This window comes from Lepidochelys olivacea (genome assembly GCF_965140295.1).
Source record: "Lepidochelys olivacea isolate rLepOli2 genome assembly, chromosome: 3".
NCBI classification, from domain to species: domain Eukaryota; kingdom Metazoa; phylum Chordata; order Testudines; family Cheloniidae; genus Lepidochelys; species Lepidochelys olivacea.
Genome location: NC_140413.1, coordinates 69,209,161 through 69,236,229, shown reverse-complemented (window position 1 = coordinate 69,236,229; position 27,069 = coordinate 69,209,161). Strand labels below are relative to the sequence as shown.

The 27,069-nt window shown below is 42.7% G+C and overlaps 1 protein-coding gene and 1 long non-coding RNA gene across 5 annotated transcripts in view; one reads left to right on the top strand and one right to left on the bottom strand.

Annotated features, from left to right (window-relative positions):
* Positions 1-16,199, bottom strand: part of PM20D2 (peptidase M20 domain containing 2) — a 66,661-nt gene extending 50,462 nt beyond the window's left edge. For 3 of the 4 annotated variants that reach the window (XM_084625058.1, XM_084625059.1, XM_084625057.1), the window contains exons 1-4: positions 15,643-16,198; positions 14,828-14,976; positions 9,446-9,588; positions 6,847-7,001 (exon numbers count right to left, since the gene is read on the bottom strand). In XM_084625058.1, the coding sequence (XP_084481184.1) occupies positions 6,847-7,001; positions 9,446-9,588; positions 14,828-14,976; positions 15,643-16,095 (900 nt within the window). In that variant the 5' untranslated portion in view covers positions 16,096-16,198. Of the gene's footprint in view, positions 1-6,846; positions 7,002-9,445; positions 9,589-14,827; positions 14,977-15,642 lie in introns of all 4 variants that reach the window. The other variant, XM_084625060.1, reaches the window with a different exon arrangement.
* Positions 16,200-17,437: 1,238 nt separating this feature from the next.
* LOC311518825 lies at positions 17,438-26,222 on the top strand. The gene is made up of 3 exons (XR_014711127.1): positions 17,438-17,788; positions 18,549-18,643; positions 24,845-26,222. It is a non-coding gene; the product is annotated as an uncharacterized lncRNA (long non-coding RNA).
* The last annotated feature ends 847 nt before the right edge of the window (positions 26,223-27,069 follow it).

Below are 27,069 nucleotides of genomic sequence, written 5' to 3'. Positions count from 1 at the left end.
TATCACAGGTCATGACAGGCTGCAGCCTTATCCCTACCACTTCATGCTGGGAGACAGCAAGGAAAACCCAGCTTCACATATACCAGCTGTGGTTCTCACAGGTCAGTGTATATGTAGCCACAACAGATTACATTTGTGCACTGAAATAGACAAATATTTTAAAATTCTGTTCTGTTTATTTATCTTAAAAGTTTGTATTGCATTGCCTGTTTCTGCACAGAGTGGCAGAAACAGTGCAGAAAAACTTTTTTTTTTTTAAATAAAATCATTTTTTCACAAACACCTCTGAATGCATATCAGTAATCAAAGAACCCAATGCTTATAAATGTACAGCACCACAGAACTTATAGGTTCAGGAAACCACCCAGCTATATTAATAAAGGTAGAGCAAGCACTACATAATTCCTAACAGCACCCAAAGCTTCGGGCCCAGGCACAGAACGCTACTGTAACGGAGCATTAAAATGCTCTTGCAAAGCCTCCCTCAGCCATGTAGCTCCACACTGAGCTCTTGTAATGGCCCTTGTGTCTGGCTGTTCAAACTCAGCCACCTCAACCCTCCATTCTGGCAGCTTTTTCCCCTGTGCCTCACAGATGTCATGCAGGCCATAACAATATTTTTCTCATGGAGATTCAATCTAGTGAGTAACAACCACCAACGTACCGTCATTGTACCAAAAGCACAGTCAACTGGTTTCTGCACCTGCTTGGTGCTGTCCAAGTGGCCAGCGTACAGCTTCCAGAGCTCAGAGACCAAGGGGTAGGCTGGATCCCTCAGAATCACTGTTGGCATTTCAGTATCACCAACTGTAACCCACCACTTAGGAAAGAAAGTTCCTGTTTGCACGTTTCTGAACAGTCCTGTGTTCTTGAATATGAATGTCATGCACTTTCCCTGACCAGCTCCCACTGATATCAATTAAACATCCACAGTGATCCAACAATGCTTGTATAAACGTAACAAAGTAGACCTTCCTGCTGATGCACTGTGTGGGCAAGGATGTACGGTGCCAAAATAGGGATTTGTACGCCATCTATCACCTCACTGCAGGTTGGGAACCCCACTGCAGCAAATCCATCCACTATGTCCTGCACATTGCCAAAAATCAAGTCCTCCATAGCAGGAGATGACTAATGGCTCTACATACTTGTATGACAATAGCCATGTGGGCATAGTTAAAGTTAACTAAATGTAAGTTAAGAAAATATCTGTTTTATGGTTTGTAGCTAGTATGGAAAAGGCCCCAAATCAGGAAGTAGAAGGTCATGAGAATAAGTAATATTGCTTGCAGTGTGGGAAAGATGTATGGTCCAAAAAGTAAGTGAAAAGCTGCAATAAGACACAGGAAAATGGTCTTAAAAGAAACAAGCATAAATCTTCCCATGGTTCTACTGCTAAGCGAGGAGGACTGGGGAAGGAGATAAGAAAGGAAGGCCTTGGAGGAAGGAAAGTAAGATGGATGAACTGCTTCAAATTGGGTTTTTGATAAAGCTGAAATTAACTGAAATCTCTGAAGAGATAAATTTGAACGTTCTTTGGGAGACCCTTCCTGACCATTCTGGGGCACACCAGAATGCATGGTCATCCCTCCTCTGGCCTATTCGTAAGTATATTGATCATATGCTTATGAATATTGTTACTGTATTAGGTGTAGTGACTGCTTATTTTTAGGCAGTTACACATTTAAAGCAATTGTATAAATAGCTATTTGGCCTTTGGATTTAATAAAGGAATTATGGTTAAATTTGTGTCTGGTGGTTTCAGACACTAATATTAAGAATTTCAAATATTAATAATTCCAACAAACCCCAACCACTGATTTTTCCAGCTCCAAAATAATTTCCCACTAAACAGTAGCAATCTAGCATAGCAAGTTCCAGAATGCTATTGCCACTTGCTTCTCCACTGTCCATGCAGATCTCATTCTGCTATGTCTGTGAGGGAGAGGAATTATTTAAGTTAAGCGCTAAGGGATGTAAACTGGCCATCAACAAGTTTAGCCTTGAAATTAGACAAAGTTTCTAACCATGAGAGGAGTCAAGTTCTGGAACAGCTTTCCAAAGGGGAAAGGGGAGCAAAATACCTAACTGGCTTCAAGACTGAGTTTGGTAAATTTATGGAGAAGATGGTATAATGAGACTGCCTACAATGGCATGCAGCTGATCTGTGACTGCTGGCCGCAAATATTTCCAAAGGCTGGTGATGGGACACTAGATGGGGAAGGCTCTGAGTTACTGTGGATAATTCTTTCCCTGGTGTATGGCTGGTGGGTCTTGTGTACATGCTCAGGGTGTAACTCAGAGGTTCTCAACCAAGGTACACGTACCCCTGGAGGTACACAGAGGTCTTTCAGAGAGTACTCCGGTCATCTAGATCAGTGTTTCTCAACCTGGGGATTGCAACCCCTAGGGGGGTCGTGTGACAAGTTTAGGGGGAAATCACATGTGCAGGGCTGGTATTAGAAGGTGGCAAGCAAGGCAACTGTCTGGGGCCCCAAGCCATAGAGGACCCTGCAAAGCTAAGTTACATGCTTCAGCCCCGGGCAGGGGGACTCAGGCTTCAGACAAGACTCACAAGTGAAAAACAGGCTCAAGTACAATACAGTAGAATCTCAGTTATGAACTGTCCGGTCAACCACACCCCTCATTTAGAGCCAGAAGTATGCAATCAGGCAGCAGCTGAGGGAAAAAAAAGCAAAATACAGTACAGTACTGTGTTAAATGTAAAACTACTAAAAAAAATATAAAGGGGAAGTTTAAAAAAAATTTGACATGGTAAGGAAATCCTGTTTGTTTCATTTAAATTAAGACGGTTAAAAGCAGCATTTTTCTTCTGCATAGCAAAGTTTCAAAGCTATATTAAGTCAATGTTCAGCTGTAAACTTTTGAAAGAGCCACCATAACCTTTTGTTGAGTTACAAACATTTCCGAGTTAACCTCCATTCCTGAGGTGTTTGTAATTCTGAGGTTCTACTGTATTTATATTCCAATCAATTTTTATAATTATATGGCAAAAATAAGAAAGCAAGCAATTTCAGTAATAGTATGCAGTGAAACTTGTATTTTTAGGTCTGATTTTGTAAGCAAGTAGTTTAAGTGAGGTGAAACTTGGTACGCAAGACAAATCAGGGGGTACATCAGTCTGGAAAGGCCTAGAACCACTGCACTAAGATGAGTGATCTGCATTTCTGTTCCTGCCAAAATGCCTGAAACAGAACAGATAATACAAACCACTTCCCCAACAGTTTAGATGATGATTTTGAAAAATGAATTTGCAAGCAAGATCAACATCAGGTATCTGCTGCATTGAACCTTGTGTAAAATTGTGGTTACTGTTTGCAAGAGGTGTTGCTGCTGAAAAAAGCAGAGGAGCTTGATTGCAACATTACATTCCATACATTTCAGTTTGAGTGAAAGGCACAGCACAAACACCTGCTTCTTGGCTGTGACTTGTCACCTATGGGCTGGCCTTGGTGGTTTGCCATAGCTCAGAAGCAGGAGTGCCACATGCTTTCAGGCTGTCCTAACCTGCAGGCTATAAAATGCAGCAGTCACTTTGCAGGCTTTACATATGCAGATTCCGTTGTGTGCTGTCATCCCTTCCTGCCATCACCTGCTCCCCAGCCCTGCCATTTCAGAGGATGATTCCAAATCATTATGTCTGTGGATTTCTTAGCTTTTTCCTGCTTCAAGGCGATTCCCATCTTCTATTCAAATGTCAGCCCCCAGGGTCTGAGATGAACAGGCGATCCTGTCCTTTATCCAGCTTCATGGAAGCCAATACTTTTGTATCTAACTCCTGGAGTTTTTTGAAGTACACTGTCCTTTAGGGAGTCCCCTCAACTCACACAGAAGAGGCAGGGCTAGTTTGTGTACTGCGACATTTCAAGATGAAAGGTTGTGGATCCAGCCATCAGCCTCCTTGCTCAGTATCTTACTCGCAACAGCTTCATGTCAGTTATCCCACATAAAAGCAGATGGGTGCCCCTGAATCAACTTTGCTGAAGTTTGTCCATTTAATGGTACCTTTTCATAGGCCAAGTCATTCCTTTTGGGTTAAGCTTCTAGCCCAAATGTGGACAAAACACAATGTGCTTTAAAATGCTGTCAAGGACCAAATTCTGCCCTTTGTTAAACCCACACAAATTCCTGAAGGGTTTGTCTGGGTGTAGTTGCAAGCAGATGAAGCATGCGGTGATGATTTCACTCAAAACTCGGTCTGCAAAAGTCAGATATGGGGATATAATAGCAATTCTATTGTATTCAGGTTCTTCTGCCACACCCAATACCAAGCGCATACTTTATGGGCAAGAAGCCGGGCAAATAGACAGCATTTGTCAGACATCCACTGCTTTACACTGACATACAAATCAGAGCAGAGCAGTTGGTTTTTAAGTAAGACATGATTTGGAAGTTAATAGTTTGCAGCTGTTGACCACCTGTGTTTCCTGAGCTTTTGAATCAGAAGCATCTGTACATATCAAAACAGCAGGGAGGGCGTTACCAAAATGGAAACAGTCTTTGGCTAGCAAGATTGAGAACCATTGTCCCAAGGGACACTAGACAGCCTGGGCAATCTGTGGTCCATGAACCCCTCAGGGTCCACAGACTACATTTAAGATTTCCAAAGGGGTTTACACCTCCATTCAACTCCATTTTCTAGCAGTTCACAAACGAAAAAGGTTGAGAGAGAACCACTGATCTAACTGATCACCATACTTAAAGTCTGGAAGGAATTTTCCACAGGTCAGATTGATAGAGACCCTGGCAGGTTTTCACCTTCCTCTGCAGCACTTGCAGGATTAAACTAGTGTAAATGGGGGATTCTCTGTAACTTGAAGTCTTTAAATCATGATTTGAGGACTTCAGTAGCTCAGCCAGAGGTTAGGAGTCTATTACAGGGGTGGGTGGGTGAAGTTCTGTGGCCTACAACGTGCAGGGGGTCAGGCTATGATCATGATGGTCCCTTCTGACCTTAAAGTCTATGGTCTGAGTTGGACGGCTAGGGTGAGCTCAGCACACAGTTGCAGGAATGTTGCCTTTCACATCTGAACATTCTGCAACCATTGTCCATAGTCTCAAACCTGCATTACAATACAATCCCACCACTCACTGCTTTTTTCTTGGGTCCAACAATGGTGCTCCACTGTCTGCAGCTGCTTCCTGATCACCACTAAGTTGTTTTTCACTTTGTCTCTGAGCAAAGTGTTCTCAAAGAAGTCATATCCCCTGTTGCAGTACTTCCAGTGGGTCTGCAAATACAGGAGAATCATGTATCCTGTATCTGAATGTTCACAAGAGCAGCACAGAACTCTGTGTGCTCCACGCTTCTGTCTGAGATGGCAGACACTAAGAAGTGCTGAGCAAATTTGTGGCACTTTTTTTTTTAAGGCGCAAAAATTATGGGAAATGGATGGCACTATGAGATGGAGGAAGTTGCATACTGGGAACTTGACCCCTAATTCCCAGGAGATCTCTGTGCAACTAATTTCTACCCCACAACACACGGAGAAAGTTTCCCAAAAGGCATTGCCCTGAACGGCAGCATACTGGGATATCTATCTTCACTTTTCATCAATACAAGCAAGCCTGCTGAGTACACACAGCACGGACACAAGCAACCAAATAAGTATATCACTTGAGCAGGTACAAAGATTTAGCAACTATACATTTTCTGTCGACCAAAGTTTGTAGTGTAGACATGGCCTAAATAGGCTTGTTTCCTCTTTATAATATTGCCTCAACAGATCCCCCATTGTAAGTACAGTAGAACTTCAGAGTTACAAACACCAGAGTTATAAACTGACCCAACTACACGCCTCATCTGGAACCAGAAATACACAATCAGGCAGCGCTGTGTTAAATGTAAACTACTAAAAAATTAAAGGGAAAGCAGCATTTTTCTTCTGCATAGTAAAGTTTCAAAGCTGTATTAAGTCAATGTTCGGTTGTAACCCGAAACCCATAACGTTTTGTTCAGTTATGAACATTTCAGAGTTATGAACAACCTCCATTCCTGAGGCGTTTATAACTGAGGTTCTACTGTAACTAGCAAGCTGGGCTGCAAGTCATTAGATAGATCACTAAAGACTCAATCGGTTTGATTTCTCCCATGCCTAATTCTGTCCAGATAATAACAGCCCTTTTTAACATCCACAGTAGGGTTCTGGGTGAAGCTAGATTGCCATGTGGTTTGGAAAAGACACAGGCAAGGAAGCCAGAGAAATGGCTTTGGTCAGAGTTTACACTGAGGCCTTGCTGATTTACCTTCATTATAAACTAGCCTTATTGAAATTCTTCTCTAACTGGAGCAAAGGCCAGTAGGGAAAGCAATTTTCATTAAGAGCCTTCCATGAATTTTCACTTGGTCCTCACTAACTCACTCACTATGTATTGAGGCTACAAATTAATTAGCCCCTTTACAACACAACACACGAACACACACACACACACACACGTTTCTGTCACAGCAATATGGCAGAGAGCCACTAGCTATACTTTAAACTACAGTCTCAGAAGTTAGAGATAAATTGCAAGATGTCCTGACTTGGTCAAGACCGATACAATTTTTTTTTTTTTAAACCTGAGTGAACTATTGGGAACACTTTTACTTATGGCATAAGACTGGGGAAAGCTTCAGTTGAAAAATCTAGAATATTTAGAATTGTAGCAACAAAATCTTTTTCAGCACATAGTAGAGTAGCGGATTAGTACTTAGAGATCTAAATTTTAGGTTGCTTTAAAAAAGGTAAGGGTGATACAAACCATATAAATGAAGACTTAGGCTCCCATTTTGGCCTAACTTCAAACTGATAAAAATAAATGAATCAGCTCTAGAATTCTTACTTTGCATTCTGTGGCCACAGCTGCTGCTTTGAAGCAATTTTCAGCTCTCTCTGTCAGAATGGCAAGGTCCTTCAGCGAAGGGGCACGCAAGTAAAACTCTAGTTCAGTGTAAGAAGGGATGATATTAGGTTTCACGCCACCATTTTTTATTATACCTACAGAAGAGAAGAGCCCAATTATTGAATGTTGCAAAGGATCAAGCCATCTTATTTACTGTCTTATGAAGCTCCTCATTTATAGCTGCACACATAAAACAAAAGTATTAGAAATAAGGCATCAGCTGAGCACTAAGTACTGAGAATAACCATTTAAAAAACTTTGAATTTGGACCCAATTACTTCCCCTTGCAGTCTGCGCAATAGAAAGGAGTATCATGTGTACAAGGTGGGTGAGGCAATATCTTTTATTGGACCAACTTCAGCTGAAAAGAGAGAAGCTTTCACAACATATCATGTATACAGGCTTCTTAGGTTGGTATCACTGCATTCTTTTGGAGACAACTCAGTTATTCACCTTGAGTTCATACACACAAAAAAAAGGCAAAAGTAGCATTTACAGTTCTCCCCTGCTATTCACCGCAAACATTCTAAACTGCGAAAATCTTGACAATGCTGGGACAACAAGAGAAATTAAATGAATGAATATGTGACAGAAGTTCACAGATCAAAACGTAAGCACTTAGTTTAAATATAGCCAAGTACTTCTCCAGAGTTTAAGTTACAAAAGCATACGTCTTGATTTTCACATTCCTCATGGTTACAGCCATACTGGTAGTGTTAAGTTAAACTTTTTAAAAATAGTATCCTTACCTATGTTACAAAGACCGCCTTGGATTCAAAAACTCTAGGGGTTTTTGAAAGTTTACTTTATCATTTATGCCATGTGTTGCTATTTTGCTTTGCTAGTTTGAACAATGAAGAAAAGATCAGTTGGCTTCCCGTCAACTTCAGGTTCTCCTGTTTCAGCACACTGACAAGTTTAAATTAGTCATTGCAAAGTAATTGGCATTTGCTGTAACAAAGGAAGCAAACTCGCTAGTATCCTCATTGACTCTGGCCATTCTTTGGAAACATCTCCATTGATTTTAAATTTTGTAAAATCTTATTTTCTTACAAAGCCTAATTTGAGCCAAGTTTGAACAGAAAATGTTCCTTCAAACAAATGGATACCAGTCCATCATGTCCAGATATGGGAACGGAAAAAGCCAGCTAACGAATAAAGTTATTTCTTGTTATATGTTCTATACAACTTACTCAGCAACACATTAGATTTCTTCTCTCCACAACAGATAGCTATCTTTTGTTATCATAACTTCAGTGGGAAGAGACCTGTTGCTAGTGTTCCCATACCATACCTGCCAGTTAATATAGCTGGCATGATTAAGACTCCAACCAAAGCTAAGAAATCACCTTGTGTTAGTACACTTGAATTCAAGGGCCGTTCAAAATATTGTGAGCACTACCAATTGCTTACTGTAACTGGCACCTGGCAGGGTAGGGCTATCAAGAGGCAAATGTGAACAAGATCCTGTAGTCTCAATACACAGAAATACTGATTCAGAATGCGAAAGTCCTGAAAGATATGGCAACCAAATGCTACATAAGCTAAAGTAGAAGAGGAGAGCACTGCATGCAATGGTGGCAGAGGCTTGGAGATAAGAATAATGGATGGATGCCAGCAAAAGTTATTTTGCTCAAACAAGGAATTGGCAAGTGGGCAGTCAAGCAGATTTGTGCAATGCACGCACTACAATACGTACTTTTTCAAAGAAAGAAAGCACAGGAGAAAACTGTTTAAAGATGTGCTATAACACATTAACAAAACTGGAAAGAACAAAATACTGATTTTCCTAGTACTTTTGGCAAGCTAGCAACATCTGGGGAAGAAAAATAAGCCTGCCTGGAATCCTAGCCTTACTCTTCCCCCCCCACCAAAAAAGTTAATCTTTCAAAGTATTGCTGAAGGGAGGTCTCAAGATATACTTCAGTTTGACATTAATCAGAGGCCTAAAATATATATTTTAATACTAGAGGATAGTTTAGGACATTCATTTTACAAGTTCAGGTTCCTTGGAAGGTTATTAGCTGTTGCCTCAACTAAGTGACAAGATCCTTAAACCTTTATCAAGGGAAGCTTTTATTGCTCATGTTACATCTTGTTCCAGCTGGTCAAGTTTCCCTAAAAACGTTGTTTCCAGTTTACAAAGCAGTTGTATGGCTACAGTAATACCAATAGAGCATCTTCACCATTAGTGTCTTGATTCTTAGACAAGTTTGGCAGTTAAGTGCTACATTTGGTTTGTGTAAATATTAAATCTGTATTAATATACTAAGTGTCTCATTTGTGTAAATGTAGAGGAAGAATGCTTATGACTTTAGACCATACTGCCCTCCTATTGGTCCGCATTCAACAGTTTATACTAAATGTTGATGGTACCATAGAAGTTCCCTTAGAAAGGTATTTGGACGAAAAATGTAATTATTTCAAATTACTTTTCCAGTTAAATGTAACAATGCAATATTTAGGATTTTTTTCAGTCAGTATCCAAACAGCCAGAAGTCTTACTTGGTGGACATAAGATTGAATGAAGCTCTCTCACCATGAACTCTCCAGGTTGGTTTCATTTGCTGTCTTAAAACTGACAGATTGTTGTATGCAAGAACAGCAGCGTCTAATGCATTTATTCCTTCCCAAGGATAAGCAGCAGCATGAGAAGCTTTTCCATAGTATTTCACAGTCACACTAGGAAATAAAAGCCATGACTTATTTGTTTTTTGTCCACTTTTAAAAACTAAAATCAAAGTCCCTTTGGATTCACTCAACAATGATTAAAATTTTATATCAATGTTTTTGAAACATACGATTAAGCTGTGATTTACCAGGCCCTAAACTGTCGGGAAGCTAAACACCTTTAACCACCAACGCATAGATCCTGAAAGAGATTTAGAAATTAAGTTTGTCCTTTCCCTCCCCAAACTCTGCCAACACTCTAAAGTTGAAAACAAAATAGAAAATGCACTATATACATTTAAAAAGGTTAAGAACAGATCTGTAGTAAAAATAGCTATATCCTGCTATATAAATTATTGCCATCCACTTCTTGCCAGCAAGAGTCCTACTATGCACCTAACCATTTAATAATAGAAGCCAGGGTATGGGCTAGCATAAAGCCTCTTTTACCTCCTCCTCAGAAATTGGTAGCGTCTCTAGGGCAGAGGTAAGATGAGCCAGAGAAGAAAATAGATTTGAAGCAGGATGAAACTACATAGAAAAAGGTTAAAAGGAAGTCCATTGCAATTTTTTGTGCTTCCCCTCTTCTATATGTGATTTATAAGAATATGCAGTCAGAGGAGGATGATAGATGTTTGAAATTCAGATAAGTAGATAAAAAGTTGTCTACACACCATTAAGGCAGATTTCAACAGGATTAACATGTCTACACTGCAATCAAAAAGGTGTGATTGTACCTTTAATCTAGCTAGCATAACTAAAAATAGCAGGGAAGCCACTGCAGCTGCATCACCACTAATATTTTTATCCATTCTAGCTAGAGTAAAGCTAGCATAGGTATGCCTACTTGAGCTGCAATCACACCAACTGCAGTGTAGACATAGCCAAAGAGGTCCAGGTGCTGGTTGCCAACATGGACAGCAATTAGATGCATTGTACAAATAGCATAATTTACTCTGAAGTTCCTTATTGACAATATCAAATCTATACCTTTAAGTTCTTGCCTATCTGCAATCAGTATCAACATTTTTCCTTAGCAAGAACTCATCATGTTTTGAAAACAAACTCCTTAAGGCTATTGAAGCTTTAAATTAAATGTATTCCCAGAGCAAAAAAACACAACCCTCTGTAAATTAAAGAAAAACCATGAAATTTAGACATTCACAAAATTCAGAGTAAGGGTTAAGATAAAGAAAACACTTGTCCATGGGATAGAATTTGTAAAGTGACTGAACTGTTAGCAGCCTATTTCCCTTTTACATTTGTTTTCATTCAAATCTTGATGTCTGAAGTCTTGTATTTGGAGAAGATACTACTTGCAGATGAAACACTGAACACATGCACCATTAAACATGTGCACCAGATTATTGGTTTTTATAATTTGCACCACATGCAAGGTATGGCACTATGATGCTTTGCTAATACCCCTTTGTTCTTTGTGTGCGCTTCCTAGAGCTCCATTATCTGGGCCTAAGAGGTTTATAATAACAAGACAAGTTCACTGTTTAATGACACTTGTCAATTGGTGGCACATAAAATAATCTTCAGCATGCTATCAGTAGAGCATGTGCTGAATGTATAGTCACAAAGACTACTAAAATCAATATAACCATTGTATACTTCAGAGTACGGTATTCTAATGATCACTAACGAAATGTGTTTTATTGACGAGTAAGTTTCTGGTTTGGCAATATAGAAGGCCATAGATAAGGGATTCAAATTACCTTAACTTTGCCCTTTAGTGATCAGATTATCACTAAGCAGCAAAATTCATTTGGGTGCATCAACTGCAGCCTTTCATACTTGCAAATGTTTAGGATTATTATAAATTTAATCTTAACGGATTTGTTTTAATACAATGTTCAAGGAAGCAAATCTGAAACTTGGAGCAAGAATCTATGGAACCTGGTACAGAATGGAAGCCTGTTGAAGTAATGGACAAAAAGATTACTTGAAGTCAGTTATAGGATACATCTGGCCCAGGTGCTTATGACCTAAACCTCTTACCCAAGGGCACAGATTCTGGAGAGCTTCCTGACCTCTTCCTAGCCACATAAATGTGGCAAATAGTAAGTTCCTAGATTTTCCATTATCCAGTAATCCCCCACTGCAATGAAACTTTACTGCCTTAGAGAAGTGAAAGTTTGGCTCAGGTACCAGGGAAAGGATATTGACAGTTTTCCCTAGAGATATTGTTGGCACCAACTTGAGAATAATTGAAGGAATGTACAGGGAATAGAGCCACAAGATTAGCGGTGGAGGGGAAAAGGGGCAGAGAAGATACCAAGAGTGGGTTAAGAACTCTGGCTGTCAGCCAATAGCTGGTATTAGGCAAGAAACAACAGTTCATGGGGTAGTTTGAGAAGGGGGTTGCATACCCACAAACAGGAAGAGGAGAGGTTTGTTTTGGGTTTTTTGTATTTTTCAACTAAAGCTGATGTCCTCACCAGTCATGTATGTCCCAAATCTGCTGGAGCCAGACCACCCCATTCTGAGGTTTTGAGTTAACAAGAAAACCAAAAAACAACCCACAAACACCTTCTTGAGTATTCCCTCCCCCCAACTCAGTAATGGAGTATGAACTAAATCTCACCAACATTTTTGGATGTACATCATTGAAGTTTCCAGGACAATCCATTTGAAATAAGACATGGCAAAGACACAAAACAGTCTTTAAGGAGGTGATTATCAGATACTTTGTATAAATTCAGTGTAAGGAAAAAATTATAACTTGTGGCCAGAAGACATTAGCCGAAATGTAAGTTAGCTTTGAAGATCCTTGGGGCTAGTGATGGCAGAAAAGAAGCCTCAAATATGGAGGTGAATGCACCTCTAGTGTCTTAAAACAAAACCTGCACTGTTACAAGCCCCAAACATACATCCCATCTTCCTCCCTCCCGCCTGACTCCAATTCCACAAATTATACCCTAGCCTTTAGAAATGCAGAAGCCTAGCACAAAAGTTACTCAGTTCAAATGATTGGGTAGTTTTTGCAAGGCTGTAAAACTGTGCAACCTGAACTTCAAAATGAAGCCAATCCATACCATAAGCATTCTGGGGCAAGAGAGACCATTTAGTTTAACAACCTATCAGCTTCCTAAAGAGCCTTTTAACAAATATTTATTCAGACATTCAAACTTTTGACAGCCTTTCATCCAAGGCAAACATTAAGCCTCAACAATCCTATCATCGTTTTCCAAATACATGAACTGAAGTGAATGAGCATAGATGTGACTTTTGCAATGGATAGCTGGGAATAGAGCCCAGATCTATTGACTGTCTATCCTATGCTCGAACCACTAGTTCAAAGATCCCAAAACTGGTCCACAGGAGGACTTAGTGATGGTAAACAGGGAGCACACCATGTTTCACGGTGCTTGCTGTCTTTCTGGTTTCTACCCAATGGAAAAGTGGAAGGGGAGAGGAAGTTAAGAGCAAAAAGTAGTGTGCACAGTTTTTCAAAGTAAAAGCACATATAACTCTAAAGGCAACAATATAGACTTTCCCAACATTACTTTTCCATGCAGATTCTGTTGTTGCCACAGGAATATAATACAACCTTGCCTAGAAGATGAGATTTTTCACAAGAATCTGACAAAGTGATCCATGCTGTGACAGCTTGAGAACTCCCCCTCCCCCACAGCACTAGACAGTTCACTTCAGAACAGAGAACCAGATCCTTTTTGTTCAACAATACAAAACTAAGAATGAGGTGATTAAGGAGGAGGCGAGTGGACAAGAATCGGAAGTCTATTAAATGAAAGTCTGTCAAAAGAAACCATAAGATTTATAAGTTATACATTTACATTAATGAAGTTTCAGGTATAGGAAGCAGTTAACATTTGCAGAAACATACTACTGACTACGGTCTAGGATCAAATAAGCCTTAAATATTTCTAGAGGAAATAATAAGTTTGAGAAAATACAGACTGCAAAATCTTGGGCACAGGCTACTCTATTTTACTTCCGGAGGATGGGTCCTTGAGATGAAAAGGGCAGGTTGCAATCAGTCCCAGAGACACAGATGAAGGAGGAAAAAACCTCAGAGACCAAAGACTAGTTAAATCTTCTGCTTGAGAGAGAAAACAATGTCTTTTCAGAGATACTAACCTAGAGGCAGGCACTGCCAAGTTAATGTGAATTTGAAATCACACACTTTCATTACTTTGTTATGAAACCTGGAAAGCTGTGCACTCATATAGGATGTAAGTAAATTTACTTGTGAAGAGGACAGATTATTTCTGGTGAACTACATAACTTTTATTTAAGCAAATCTTCAAGATTAATTTGAAGCAGAAGTGGGACAAACTGGTTGGCTACCAACAGGGTAAATGGAGAAAAACAATTTTTACAGCTTGCTCTTGAATCCTTGGATAGTACCTGTATATAAAGCCATGAAACATGGGTTCTTCAAGAAAAAAGCATTTCACGCTCTTGAAATTAGTGGCAATGTTGTTTTATACCAACTAGCTTTCATTCTGCTTTAGAATAGAGAGCAAAGTCATCTCCAATTCAAGAGTCTGAACATTTCCCCCCTTCCAATTAAGGCTAACAGTGCTTTAGTTTGAACACTATTGTATCTATCATTGTGGATGGAAACAATCATACTTTGGAAAATATTTACTTTTTAATTTTACTTAATTAACTTTATAAGGCTTTAAGATGCATGAAAATGTTTGTTTTGGGATATTTTAAAAGAATCAGTCCAAGGGAGAATAAAGAATTTCAGGAAATTGAAAAATATACAGCTTGCACAAAAAGACTGCATCTTTGAGCAATAAAATACAGCAAATGTCTGAGAAAGAGAATTTTGTGGGACCAACATGGACAAATATTTTCCCAGAAAGCATAATATGCTATATAACAATGCATTATTTCTAACTCTGAATTTCTGAATTGCAGAGTCAGGATTTGTGTTGGCTTCCTTAACTAAGCATGACATATCTAAGTTTTATCAATTAAATGAAATACCACTTGCTACCCTGACTAGATACTAACTCAAATTCTTGTAACAAAAAACATAACAGATGCAGGCCTGAACATTACATTTTAGAAGAACACAAGAACTGGGTTTCAGTGCTCAGTACTGAGTACATCAACTTTCTCATGAACTGACTACATATTATAGATGAGGAATACCAGTGATTACCAGACACCAAGTTTAACCACTTTAAAAGCAGGTCTCCCTTTGCTGAAAAGGTTCTGATGTACAGAAAGCAGAAAAAAAAAGTCTTTCATACACCTTACTTACTCATGCTCAGCCACATCAGGAAAATAAGCAGCATCATCTTGTGCTGGATGGGCCATAAAAACAACATCCAGATCATCAAAAGCACCAGCTTCTATGAGATCTATTTTTCCGCCTCCACCTTCTTCTGCAGGAGTCCCCAGCACTGTGATCTAGAAGAGAAGGTTAGGGGTCAGCAAAATTTTCAACAACCTGATTTTGTTGTACACAGTTGTGCTGTACATGCTGGCCCCAGAATGTTATAGAGACAAGGTGGATGAGGTAATATCTTTTATTAGACCAACTTCTGTTGGTGAGAGAGACAATATTTCATGTTTACACAAACCAGTGGAGGGAGCCTGTATCACCCCTGCCCTGTAACCTGGGGTGTTTTGCAATGCCCTGCTGCTGTAGCCTCCAACCCTGACGGCTCACAAATAGCCACACCTTGCAGTATAACAAAGGCTGGTGAGAACCAGGGTGTCAGTGACAGGCTGCAGTTACATACACACACTTTAAGAAGAGCTCCCCGTGTCTCCCTCGCCCACAAGAAGCCGGTCCAATAAAAGACCTTACCTCGCCCACCTTGTCTCTCTAAACACACCTGACTGGCAGAAAAATAAACCCCACAGGGATGGGCGAGGGAATTACTGAGCAGACATGCTGGAGACCCAGGCTTCTTGGTGTCTTTGATGGCCAGGAAGAGCGAGCTAAGGTTGGAAAATGAGAGGCTGTATTGGGCAGCAACGGGATGGGGACCAAATTGGGCCAGCTCCCCTCATTCCCCGGGCAGGTTCCCCCTGGAGCGACGGATCGCCCACCTCCCCGCCGGCTCTCACCTTCACTGCGGCGGGAGGCGGCTGGGGCAGACTTTCCAGGGCGCCCTTCACGCCCAGGGCCGCAGCGGCCCCCACCTCGGCGATGAGGTTGTGGCCGCAGGCGTGTCCGATGCCGGGCAGCGCATCGTACTCGCACAGGAAGCCCAAGTGCAGCGGCCGCGGGGCCGGGGCGGCGGGGCCCCACTCGGCCCGGAAGGCCGTGTCCAGCTTGTAGTGCGGCTGCACAGCCCAGGCGGCCCCCGGCAGCTCGGCGCAGGCGAAGAAGCGGGTCATGGCGCCGTGCGCCTGGTGCTCTTCGTAGGCCAGCTCGGGGCGGCTCCAGATCTCTCGGCTCAGGGCGCTCAGCCGCCCGGCGCTCAGCTCGATGCACTCCGCCGCCCGCTGCTTCAGCTTCCCCAGCGCTGCCGGGGACAGGGCGGCGGGGCCGCTCCGCGCCGGCTCCTGCGGCCCCATGGCGCCGCCGCGAGGGGTGGGCGGCTCGGAAACGGCCGCCGCGAGCCCGGCCGGAGTCTGCCCTGCCCGGAGCGTTACCCTCCGCGCCACTGGCTCTCTCTGAGCGCAACGGCCCGCGCCGCCCCGCAAATATCTCCCCTGCCGCCCGCGGAGCTTGCTGGGAAATGTACCTCTCCCTCCCCCGAGGGAGCGCCTGACACTTCGCGGCTGGATTTCAAAAGTGACGGGAGGAGGGGCCTGGAGTGACTGTATAGCCTGAGTGACAGGTGCACGGTCCGATACCACACATCGAGGAGGGGCAGAGGGCGGGGCTTCCCCCACAGCTTTCTATCTCTGACCCCAATACCCAATACCTGTGCTGTGGGGTACTGAAGGGGCGGGGGGAGGGGAAGCTGCGGCACCTAAGGGTGGGCGATGGATTTCCCTCCCCGATGCCGTGGCCTCAGCTCCTTGGCCTAAGATGGTCAGTGGGAATTCCTGAGCCTGGGGAGGTTCTGTGACCTGGGTTCCAGGGGCGTCAGACTCCATGGTCACAATGGTCCAGGCTGTCCATTCGTCCGGATTTAAACCCCTGGTTCTGCTAGACCAACCTTTGTCCCCTGGCTGCGGCAGAGATACCACGGGACGTGGTTTTGTCTGGTATGAGGGGGACCTCATAATGCAGACTCCACCCCCACCAGCGTGACCTCTCACACACCACGTATATAACAACCTTGTACCTATCTGGAGACTGTGATCATATCCCCCTCTCGGTCTTACCTTCTTTATGCTAAGTTCCCAATTCTTTCAACCTTTCCTTAAAAATCATGTTTTCTTAACCTCTTATTCCTTATGACCTTTCCTTAAAAATCATATTTTCTAAACCTCTTATTCCTGTTGCTTTCTGTGACGTTATGTGTGTAATATAATAGCTCATTGAAAGGTGACAGGGCCAGAAAGAGTTAATTAACTCACAGACTGACCTGACCCATGGCTGAACTTGAGAGACTGGTTAGGAAGATATGTAAATGAACAGAGCTTTGAAAGCCTGCTGCAGTTTCCACGATATGCATCTGAGGAAGTGAGCTGTAGCTCAGGAAAGCTTATGCTCTAATAAATTGGTTAGTCTCTAAGGTGCCACAAGTCCTCCTTTTCTTTTTGCGAATACAGACTAACACGGCTGCTACTCTGAGAGCTTTGAAATGTAAGCCTGTGTTGTTAGAGATAGAAGAGTAGATGTTTGCTCGGGTCTTGTGATGTAAGCAAACAAGTCTTGTCTCTGGCTATAGCTTTGATTCATAGATCAAAAAAGGAATATTAACATTTAGGAAGATACTTGAGTGAAATAGTATTATTGTCTATGTCTCTTTAAAGGTTGTGATGACCTGTGTCTGAACTGTTTAATGGATAAATTATCCTGTGCTAATTGCCATGATGTTTGGAAGAAGGAAAGTTAAGCCTATTGTTTTCTCAGGCCAAAAGGCTGCAAGGAAATGTATAAAAATCTTGGGACACGATCCTTCTTCATCTCAGATCTGCTTTGGGTTTCAAGAGGGGGAACCCTAAGCCATAAGGATTGAGATCCCTAGTCAGTGACTGGAGTCACCCTGAATATGGACATTGGACTATAACCTATGGACTATTTCTGAAAGGACTTTTGGCAACTACCAGCTCATCTCTGCGATGTATCTGAACCTCAAGAATTTGAATTCAGGTCTGTATGTATATTGATCTTTTAACCAATACTCTCTCTTTTCTTTTTTAATAAATTTTAGTTTAGTTAATAAGAATTGACTATAAGCATGTATTTTGGGTAAGATCTAAGTTGTAATTGAACCTGGATGCGTAGCTGATCCTGTGGGATTGGAAGAACCTTTTCTTTTATATGATGAAATATGATTTTCAGTAATCATCATCATATCTGACGTGTGTCTGGATGGAGGCCGGAGGTTTCCCATTTTAAGGGAACTGCATTGTTTGGACTTCTGAGTAACCAGTGAGGTGCAATAGAAGCTGTTTTGTGCTGGCTTGGTAAATCTAAGTATTGGAATATCCACCAGCTTTTAGGATTTGTCTGCCCTGTTTTGTTTGCAGTTCACCCTGATTGAGTAACCTCAGCTGGCTCCCACGGGCAGCCTCGTCACACCTTCCTCTGAACTCTCCAGTCTATTCATTTCTTTTTCAATGTTTGGTGCCCCAAACTAGATATAGTGCTCTAGCTGAGGCTTTATCAGTGCTAAATGGAGCTCAAAAATTAACTCCTGTGTCTCACATATGACACTCTGGGTAACATATATCCCAGAATGGCATTTGCCTTTTTCACAACAGCATCACATTGTTGATTCATATTCAATTTGTGATTCACTATAACCCCCTGATCCTTTTCTGCAGTACTGGTGTCTAGCCAGTTATTCCCCATTTTTCCTTCCTAATTGAAGTACTTGCCTTATTGAATTTCATCTTATTGATTTCAGGCCAATTCTCCAATTTATCAAGATCATTTTGAATTCTAATCGGTTCCTCCAAAGTGCTTGCAACCTCTCCCAGCTTGGTGTCACCTGCAAATTTGGTAAGCATACTCTCAACAACATGGATGGTGGAGTGAATAAAAATATTGAATGGTACCAGATCTAGGACAGATCCCTGTGGGACCCCACTTGGTATGTCCTCCCAGTGTGACAGTGAATCATTTGATAACTACTCTTTGAGAGGTTTCAGAGTAACAGCCGTGTTAGTCTGACTTCGCAAAAAGAAAAGGAGTACTTGTGGCACCTTAGAGACTAACCAATTTATTTGAGCATGAGCTTTCGTGAGCTATAGCTCACTTCATCGGATGCATACCATGGAAACTGCAGAAGATATTATATACACACAGAGACCATGAAACAATACCTCCTCCCACCCCACTGTCCTGCTGGTAATAGCTTATCTAAAGTGATCATCAAGTTGGGCCATTTCCAGCACAAATCCAGGTTTTCTCACCCTCCACCCCCCCACAAACTCACTCTCCTGCTGGTAATAGCCCATCCAAAGTGACCACTCTCTTCACAATGTGTATGATAATCAAGGTGGGCCATTTCCAGCACAAATCCAGGTTTTCTCACCCCCTCCCCGAAACACACACACACACACACACACACACACACACTCACTCTCCTACTGGCAATAGCTCATCCAAACTAACCACTCTCCAAGTTTAAATCCAAGTTTAACCAGAACGTCGGGGGGGGGGGGGGTTAGGCTACCTTGCATAATGACTTAGCCACTCCCAGTCTCTATTTAAGCCTAAATTAATAGTATCCAATTTGCAAATGAATTCCAATTCAGCAGTTTCTCGCTGGAGTCTGGATTTGAAGTTTTTTTGTTGTAAGATAGCGACCTTCATGTCTGTAATTGCATGACCAGAGAGATTGAAGTGTTCTCCGACTGGTTTATGAACATTATAATTCTTGACATCTGATTTGTGTCCATTTATTCTTTTACGTAGAGACTGTCCAGTTTGACCAATGTAAATGGCAGAGGGGCATTGCTGGCACATGATGGCATATATCACATTGGTGGATGTGCAGATGAACGAGCCTCTGATAGTGTGGCTGATGTTATTAGGCCCTGTGATGGTGTCCCCTGAATAGATATGTGGGCACAGTTGGCAACGGGCTTTGTTGCAAGGATAGGTTCCTGGGTTAGTGGTTCTGTTGTGTGGTATGTGGTTGTTGGTGAGTATTTGCTTCAGGTTGGGGGGCTGTCTGTAGGCAAGGACTGGCCTGTCTCCCAAGATTTGTGAGAGTGTTGGGTCATCCTTCAGGATAGGGTGTAGATCCTTAATAATGCATTGGAGGGGTTTTAGTTGGGGGCTGAAGGTGACGGCTAGTGGCGTTCTGTTATTTTCTTTGTTAGGCCTGTCCTGTAGTAGGTGACTTCTGGGAACTCTTCTGGCTCTATCAATCTGTTTCTTCACTTCCGCAGGTGGGTATTGTAGTTGTAAGAAAGCTTGACAGAGATCTTGTAGGTTTTGTCTCTGTCTGAGGGGTTGGAGCAAATGCGGTTGTATCGCAGAGCTTGGCTGTAGACAATGGATCGTGTGGTGTGGTCAGGGTGAAAGCTGGAGGCATGTAGGTAGGAATAACGGTCAGTAGGTTTCCGGTATAGGGTGGTGTTTATGTGACCATTGTTTATTAGCACTGTAGTGTCCAGGAAGTGGATCTCTTGTGTGGACTGGACCAGGCTGAGGTTGACAGTGGGATGGAAATTGTTGAAATCATGGTGGAATTCCTCAAGGGCTTCTTTTCCATGGGTCCAGATGATGAAGATGTCATCAATATAGCGCAAGTAGAGTAGGGGCTTTAGGGGACGAGAGCTGAGGAAGCATTGTTCTAAATCAGCCATAAAAATGTTGGCATACTGTGGGGCCATGCGGGTACCCATAGCAGTGCCGCTGATCTGAAGGTATACATTGTCCCCAAATGTAAAATAGTTATGGGTAAGGACAAAGTCACAAAGTTCAGCCACCAGGTTAGCCGTGACATTATCGGGGATAGTGTTCCTGACGGCTTGTAGTCCATCTTTGTGTGGAATGTTGGTGTAGAGGGCTTCTACATCCATAGTGGCCAGGATGGTGTTATCAGGAAGATCGCCGATGGATTGAAGTTTCCTCAGGAAGTCAGTGGTGTCTTGAAGGTAGCTGGGAGTGCTGGTAGCGTAGGGCCTGAGGAGGGAGTCTACATAGTCAGACAATCCTGCTGTCAGGGTGCCAATGCCTGAGATGATGGGGCGCCCAGGATTTCCAGGTTTATGGATCTTGGGTAGTAGATAGAATATCCCAGGTCGGGGTTCCAGGGGTGTGTCTGTGCGGATTTGATCTTGTGCTTTTTCAGGAAGTTTCTTGAGCAAATGCTGTAGTTGCTTTTGGTAACTCTCAGTGGGATCATAGGGTAATGGGTTGTAGAAAGTGGTGTTGGAGAGCTGCCGAGCAGCCTCTTGTTCATATTCCAACCTATTCATGATGACAACAGCACCTCCTTTGTCAGCCTTTTTGAGTGAGTTTGTGTGTGTATGGGGGTGGGGGGGGTGAGAAAACCTGGATTTGTGCTGGAAATGGCCCAACTTGATGATCACTTTAGATAAGCTATTACCAGCAGGACAGTGGGGTGGGAGGAGGTATTGTTTCATGGTCTCTGTGTGTATATAATGTCTTCTGCAGTTTCCACAGTATGCATCCGATGAAGTGAGCTGTAGCTCACGAAAGCTCATGCTCAAATAAATTGGTTAGTCTCTAAGGTGCCACAAGTACTCCTTTTCTTTTTACTCTTTGAGTATAGTTGTGTACCTCCTTATAGTAATTTCATCTAGGCCACATTTCTCTAGTTTGCTTATGTGACTGTCATGTGGGACTGTGACAAAAGCCTTACTAAAATCCATTTATATCACACCTACTGCTTCCCCCTCATCCAGTAGGCCCATTATTCTGAATGTTATGAAGTGTAGAGAATTGATAAGAAATGTTATCAGAGCTAAGGACAATAAAGAGTATGAAAAGTATATTAGGAACAAAAGAAATCCTACCAATTGTATAGGGGGTATAGACATAACACTGGATGGAGATGGTGAAATTGTTAATAATGATGCAGAAAGTTTTCAATAAATGTTTCTGTTTAGTAAAGAAAGAAGCAGGATGATTTAATCATATCACAAGGATGATTAAATACTTTCCACCTGATCAGCAGACCCAGGCAACTTGCATTGAAGAGATCTAAAACAGTTGGCTAAGCAAATCTCTGGCCCACTAATGTTAATTTTTAATACAGTTTGGAGTGCTTGGGAAGTTCCAGAAGACTGTAAGAGTACTAATATTGTGCCCACATTCAAAAAGTGAAAGCTGGATGACCATGCTGGTTAGCCTGACCTCAATCTTGGGCAAAATAATGGAAAGCTGATACAGGATTCAATTGTTAAAGAGCAGGAATATAATTTATGCCAGTCAAAATGGGTTTTATAGAAATAGGTCTTGTCAGACAAATCGGATTTCATTCTTTGATGCAATTACAAGTTTAGTTCGTGAAGATAAAGAGTTTGCAGCCGTGGTGCAGCCTCCTTTGGTTGGGGATACAAAGCTCCACTTAGACAGTGTGGTCCTTAGTTTAACAGTATTCTTGGATTCCTTGCTGACATTAAGCTCACACATTTGGGCTAGGAGACTCCATCCCATTCTGGTGGATGATGACCTGGCCTCAGTTATTCATCCCTTTGTCACTTCTCGGCTGGACTATAGCAATGTGATATACCCAGGCATGAAGCCATCAGCATATGGGAAAATCCAACTAGTACAGAATGCTGCAGCACATCCCTCAGAAACACAGGCTACCATGAACACATAACACTGTTCCTCTGCTCTCTACACTGGCTTCCCAGAGAATTTCAAATCAAGTTCAAGGTCTTGGTCATTATCTTCAAGGCACTCCATGGCCTGGGCCCAGGATATCTAGAGACTGCCTAAAACTCTGCAGTGCAGACCATGGTCAACTACATTCATCTAGCACAATGGAACTCTCTACAATAAGAGGGTCTTTTAAAGCTTGTCTGTGTGGGAGACAGAACTTTCTCAGAGGCCAGACTGAGACTGTGGAATTAATTTCCTCAGGAGCTGAGGACCATCCCAAACCTAACAAACTTCCGCTCCAAGTAAAAGGTGCATTTCTTTTGACTTGCCTTCTCTTACCTAAACACACAGCAACACGTATAATTAAATAAATAATACAAAACAAACCTAAAACCCCGCCAAAAACACATGCTCCACTGCACATACTTCTGTCCCTTGACAGAGCGTGAGAGAACAACCAATGCATGACAGACATGTAGTCACATCGCTTATTGCTAGGGCCCTACCAAATTCACCACCATGAAAAGCACATCACGGACTGTGAAATCTAGTCTCCCTCTGTTAAATCTGGTCTCCCCCTGTGAAATCTGGTCTTTTGTGTATTTTTACCCTATACTATACAGATTTCACAGGGGAAACCTAGCGTTTCTCAAACTGGGGGTCCTGACAAAGAAGGGAGTTTGAGGGGGGGGTCACTAATTTATTTTAGGGGGCCACGGTATTGCAACCCTCACGTATGTGCTGCCTTCAGAGCTGGCAGCCGGAGATCAGTGGCTGTTGGCCGGGTGTCCAGCTCTGAAGGCAGTGTCCCCCACAGCAGCAGCAGCGCAGAAGTAAAGTGGCAATACTATAACATGCCACCCTTACTTCTGCATTGCTGCCTTCAGAGCTGGGTGACCGGAGAGTGGCAGCTGCTGACCGAGGGCCCAGCTCTGCAGGCAGTAGCACAGCAGTAAGGGTGGCAACACCCTACCATGCCGTCCTTACTTCTGCACTGCTGCTGGTGGCAGCTCTGCCTTCAGAGCTGGGCTCCCAGGCAGCAGCCGCCGTTCTCCAGCAGCTGATCTCTGAAGGCAGTGCTGCCACCAGCAGTAGCACAGAAGTAAGGGTGGCAGTACTGCAAACCCGCCTTACAATAACCTTGTGATCTACCCCCGCCTCCCAACTCCTTTTTGGGTCAGGACCCCTACAATTGCAGCACTGTGAAATTTCAGATTTAAATAGCTGAAATAATGAAATTTACAAATTTTTTAAATCCTATGACCGTGAAATTGACCAAAATGGACCGTGAATTTGGTAGGACCCTAGTTATTGCACTGCTAGAAGGTGCTCAGATACTACAGTGTGAGCACAGTATAAGAGCCTATATAGAACAGAAATAGATGTAATACACTTTCATTTTGTGAGGTATTTGACTTAGTGCCACACAAGACTCTGATTAAAGAGTTAGCACTATACAGTATCAATAAAGCACACATTAAATTAATTAGGAACTGACAGATCACAGAAAGTACTTGTCAGTAGAGAATCATCACTGAATCCCTGTGTTTTTTAGTAGCATTTCTCAGGGATCAGTACTAGGCCCAATGCTATTCAACATTTTCATCAATCATTGGGAAATAAATATAAAACGACTGCTGATAAAATTTGTGGATGACTGTCAGAGGGCATGTATCCTGACCCTAGATTTCTCTTTAAAAGCAGTCCCCATACACTCTTACATAAATTTTCACCATATTATATTTTATTTACAATGTCTTATGCAGCTTCATGTCCCATCATCATAAGACTTTCCCCAAACTACAATGTACTCCCTAGGTACAAGGTGAAAGGGTAGGCGAGAGGTGTCATTTCTCTGAGATCCTGGTCTACTTTGCCCTTCCTTCCAGCTGCCTTTTCCTTGCCCTTCTTGTTTCCTATTTAACAATCTTCAGCTGATGAGTTGAATCTCCTTGTTAACTGGTTAATCACACAGTCCTTAATCAATTATCTCCCAATTAAGCCTATGTGGGAAAGTTTACAGAGTGGTGAGTTCAGCCTTTTGCTACTCCCACTGTCACAAAGGCCAAGTCTACACTATGGAATTAAATTGACTTCAGTTATGTTGGCGATCATAAGTCACTTTAATAACAGTGGTTGAGCACTTCCACATAATGCTCCTTGTGTCGAATGAGCGTGTCCACAGTCATTGCTCTTGCACTAATAGAGAAAGCATTGCATTATGGGTAGCTATCCCACTGTGCAACTTGCCACCTTCTGTCACTCTCTGCTGCTGAGAGCTCTGGGAATGGATTGCCGTATATTATGGGCATGTGCTCACCATCCCGTGATGCAGTTCTTTCTGTCCCATCATTTCAGGGGCTTCTTACTTCATTTCATGCCATTTTTCAACAGCCCTTGTACACTGTGCCTGCCATCTCTGCCTGACAGCATGGATCTTGAGCTGCTGATCATTCTGGTGATGAGCATTATGAACACAATGTGGCTGGTCCTGCAATATTTCATGAGCAGCAAAACAGAGTGAATTTGTGATGCCTGCTCTGCTGTCTGCCATGGAAACAAATAATTTAAGATTGTTGCTGGCATTCACGGAACAGCTTGCCACAGTACTGGGCTTGGGAAAGAAGCACTGAGTGGTGGCGTCGCATCTTGATGCTTGTATGAGATGACTAGCAGACGCTGCAAAACTTTCAGATACGCAAATCCACCTTCCTGGAACTGTATGTGGAGCTGGCCCCAGCACTGCAGACAAGGACACCAGAATGAGAGCTGCCCTCACAGTGGAAAAATGAGTGGTGATTGCTGTGAGGAAGCTGGCAAATCCAGACTGCTACCAGTCAGTTGCGAATCAGTTTGGAGTTGGAAAGTCCACTGTGGGTGTTTCGGTGATACAAGTGTGCAGCGCCATTAATTCACCTCCTGCTTTGAAGGACTGTGACTCTTGGTAATGTGCAGGAAATAATTGATGGCTTTGCAGCAATGGGATTCTCTAATTGCGGCGGGGTGATAGATGGAATGCATATCCAAGTTATGGCCCCCCAATCATCTTGCAACCGAGTACATCAACCAACAGAGCTACTTCTCCCTGGTCTTGAAGGTGCTGGTGCATCACCACCGATGTTTCACTGATATAAATGTGGGGTGGTCAGGGAAGGTGCATGATTCACGCATTTTTTCGGAACACTGGACTGTATAGAAAGCTGCAAGCTGGGACTTTCTTTCCAGAACAGAAGATTTCAATGGGGGATGTGGAAATGCCCATCATGATCCTTGGAGACCCCGCCTACCCAATGCTCCTATAGCTCATGAAGCCTTACACCAGGAACCTAGACAGACGAAGAAAGCACTTCAACAACAGGCTCAGCAGGTGCCGAATTATGGTTGAATGTGCCTTTGGCCAATTAAAAGACTGCTGGTATTGTCTTTTTGGCTGTTTAGACCTCAATTAGAAAAATATTCTGATGGTCACTGTAGCCTGTTGTACTCTGCATAATATTTGTGAATCAAAGGGGTGGACCACTGAGGCTGATCAGCTAGTTGCTGATTTTGAGCAGCCAGATACAAGGGCAATTAGAGGGGCTCAGCAAGAGGCTATTCCAATCAGAGAGGCTTTGAAGTAGCATTTTGACAATAATTCCCAGTAATGTGTCTTTATGCAATGCATTCAGCCAGGCAATGTTTACTTGCTACCTTGAATTACCCCTGTAGTGAGCATTCATTGCAAGGAGAAAATATTCCCACCAACAGCCACTGTGTTTGATTGTTAGCACTGAGCGATGTATGTCTGTCACAAATAAAGACTCATTTTATTTCAAAGACTCAAGTTTAATACCAGGATAAAACACAAACTTTTGGTCAAAGAGGAACAATCTCGAGGTTAGGGCTCTCACAGCTAGGTGTAACTCTAGCTTTCATTGGGAAACCAGTCCCTATGCCTGGAGTGCACAGGATACTGTGAGGGACCGGGAACACATAAAGAATGCAGTGGGAGAGTTTGGGGAGGTCATAGACTGGAGTTCTGGAGGGAGCGGGGATCAGGGACAGATGCACTCAGATTTCAGGGTAATGAGGGACTTCAACATCTCTGTCTGGCCCTCCAGGAGCTTTATCATTGCTATTGCCCCTGGATCTTTTCCTGGCTATCCAGCCTGAGTCTTTCATTAATTTTCTCCCTCCATGCTCTTGTTTCGCTTTGTGCTGCACCTGTTGAAGGAAGCACTTTGCGAAACATATCCTCCTTACTCCTCCTGGGTTGGCGCCTTATCTGATGAAGGCGGTCTGCTGGTGTGGAGGAGTGATTCCTCAAGGGCACATCTGCAGAAACCAAAGAAACAATGAACAGAGATAGTATTGTGAGTGCACTCACAGTCATGGATCAGAAAAGTTACACACACCTCTTTCTCACTGTCCCTTGGCTAGCACACATCTCTCGGGATCAGAACAACTAAGGCCCAACAGTGTTCCATTAGATGCAGGGATCCCAGGAGATGGTGGGAATGGCAGCCATGATAAAGTTTGTTGCACTGGTTGTTGGCAGACAGCTGTTTCTTCTGCTTGATTTTCCCAGTAAAGGCTTTTCTTTTAAGATCACAAAAGGGAATTATGGGCAGAATAGCCCA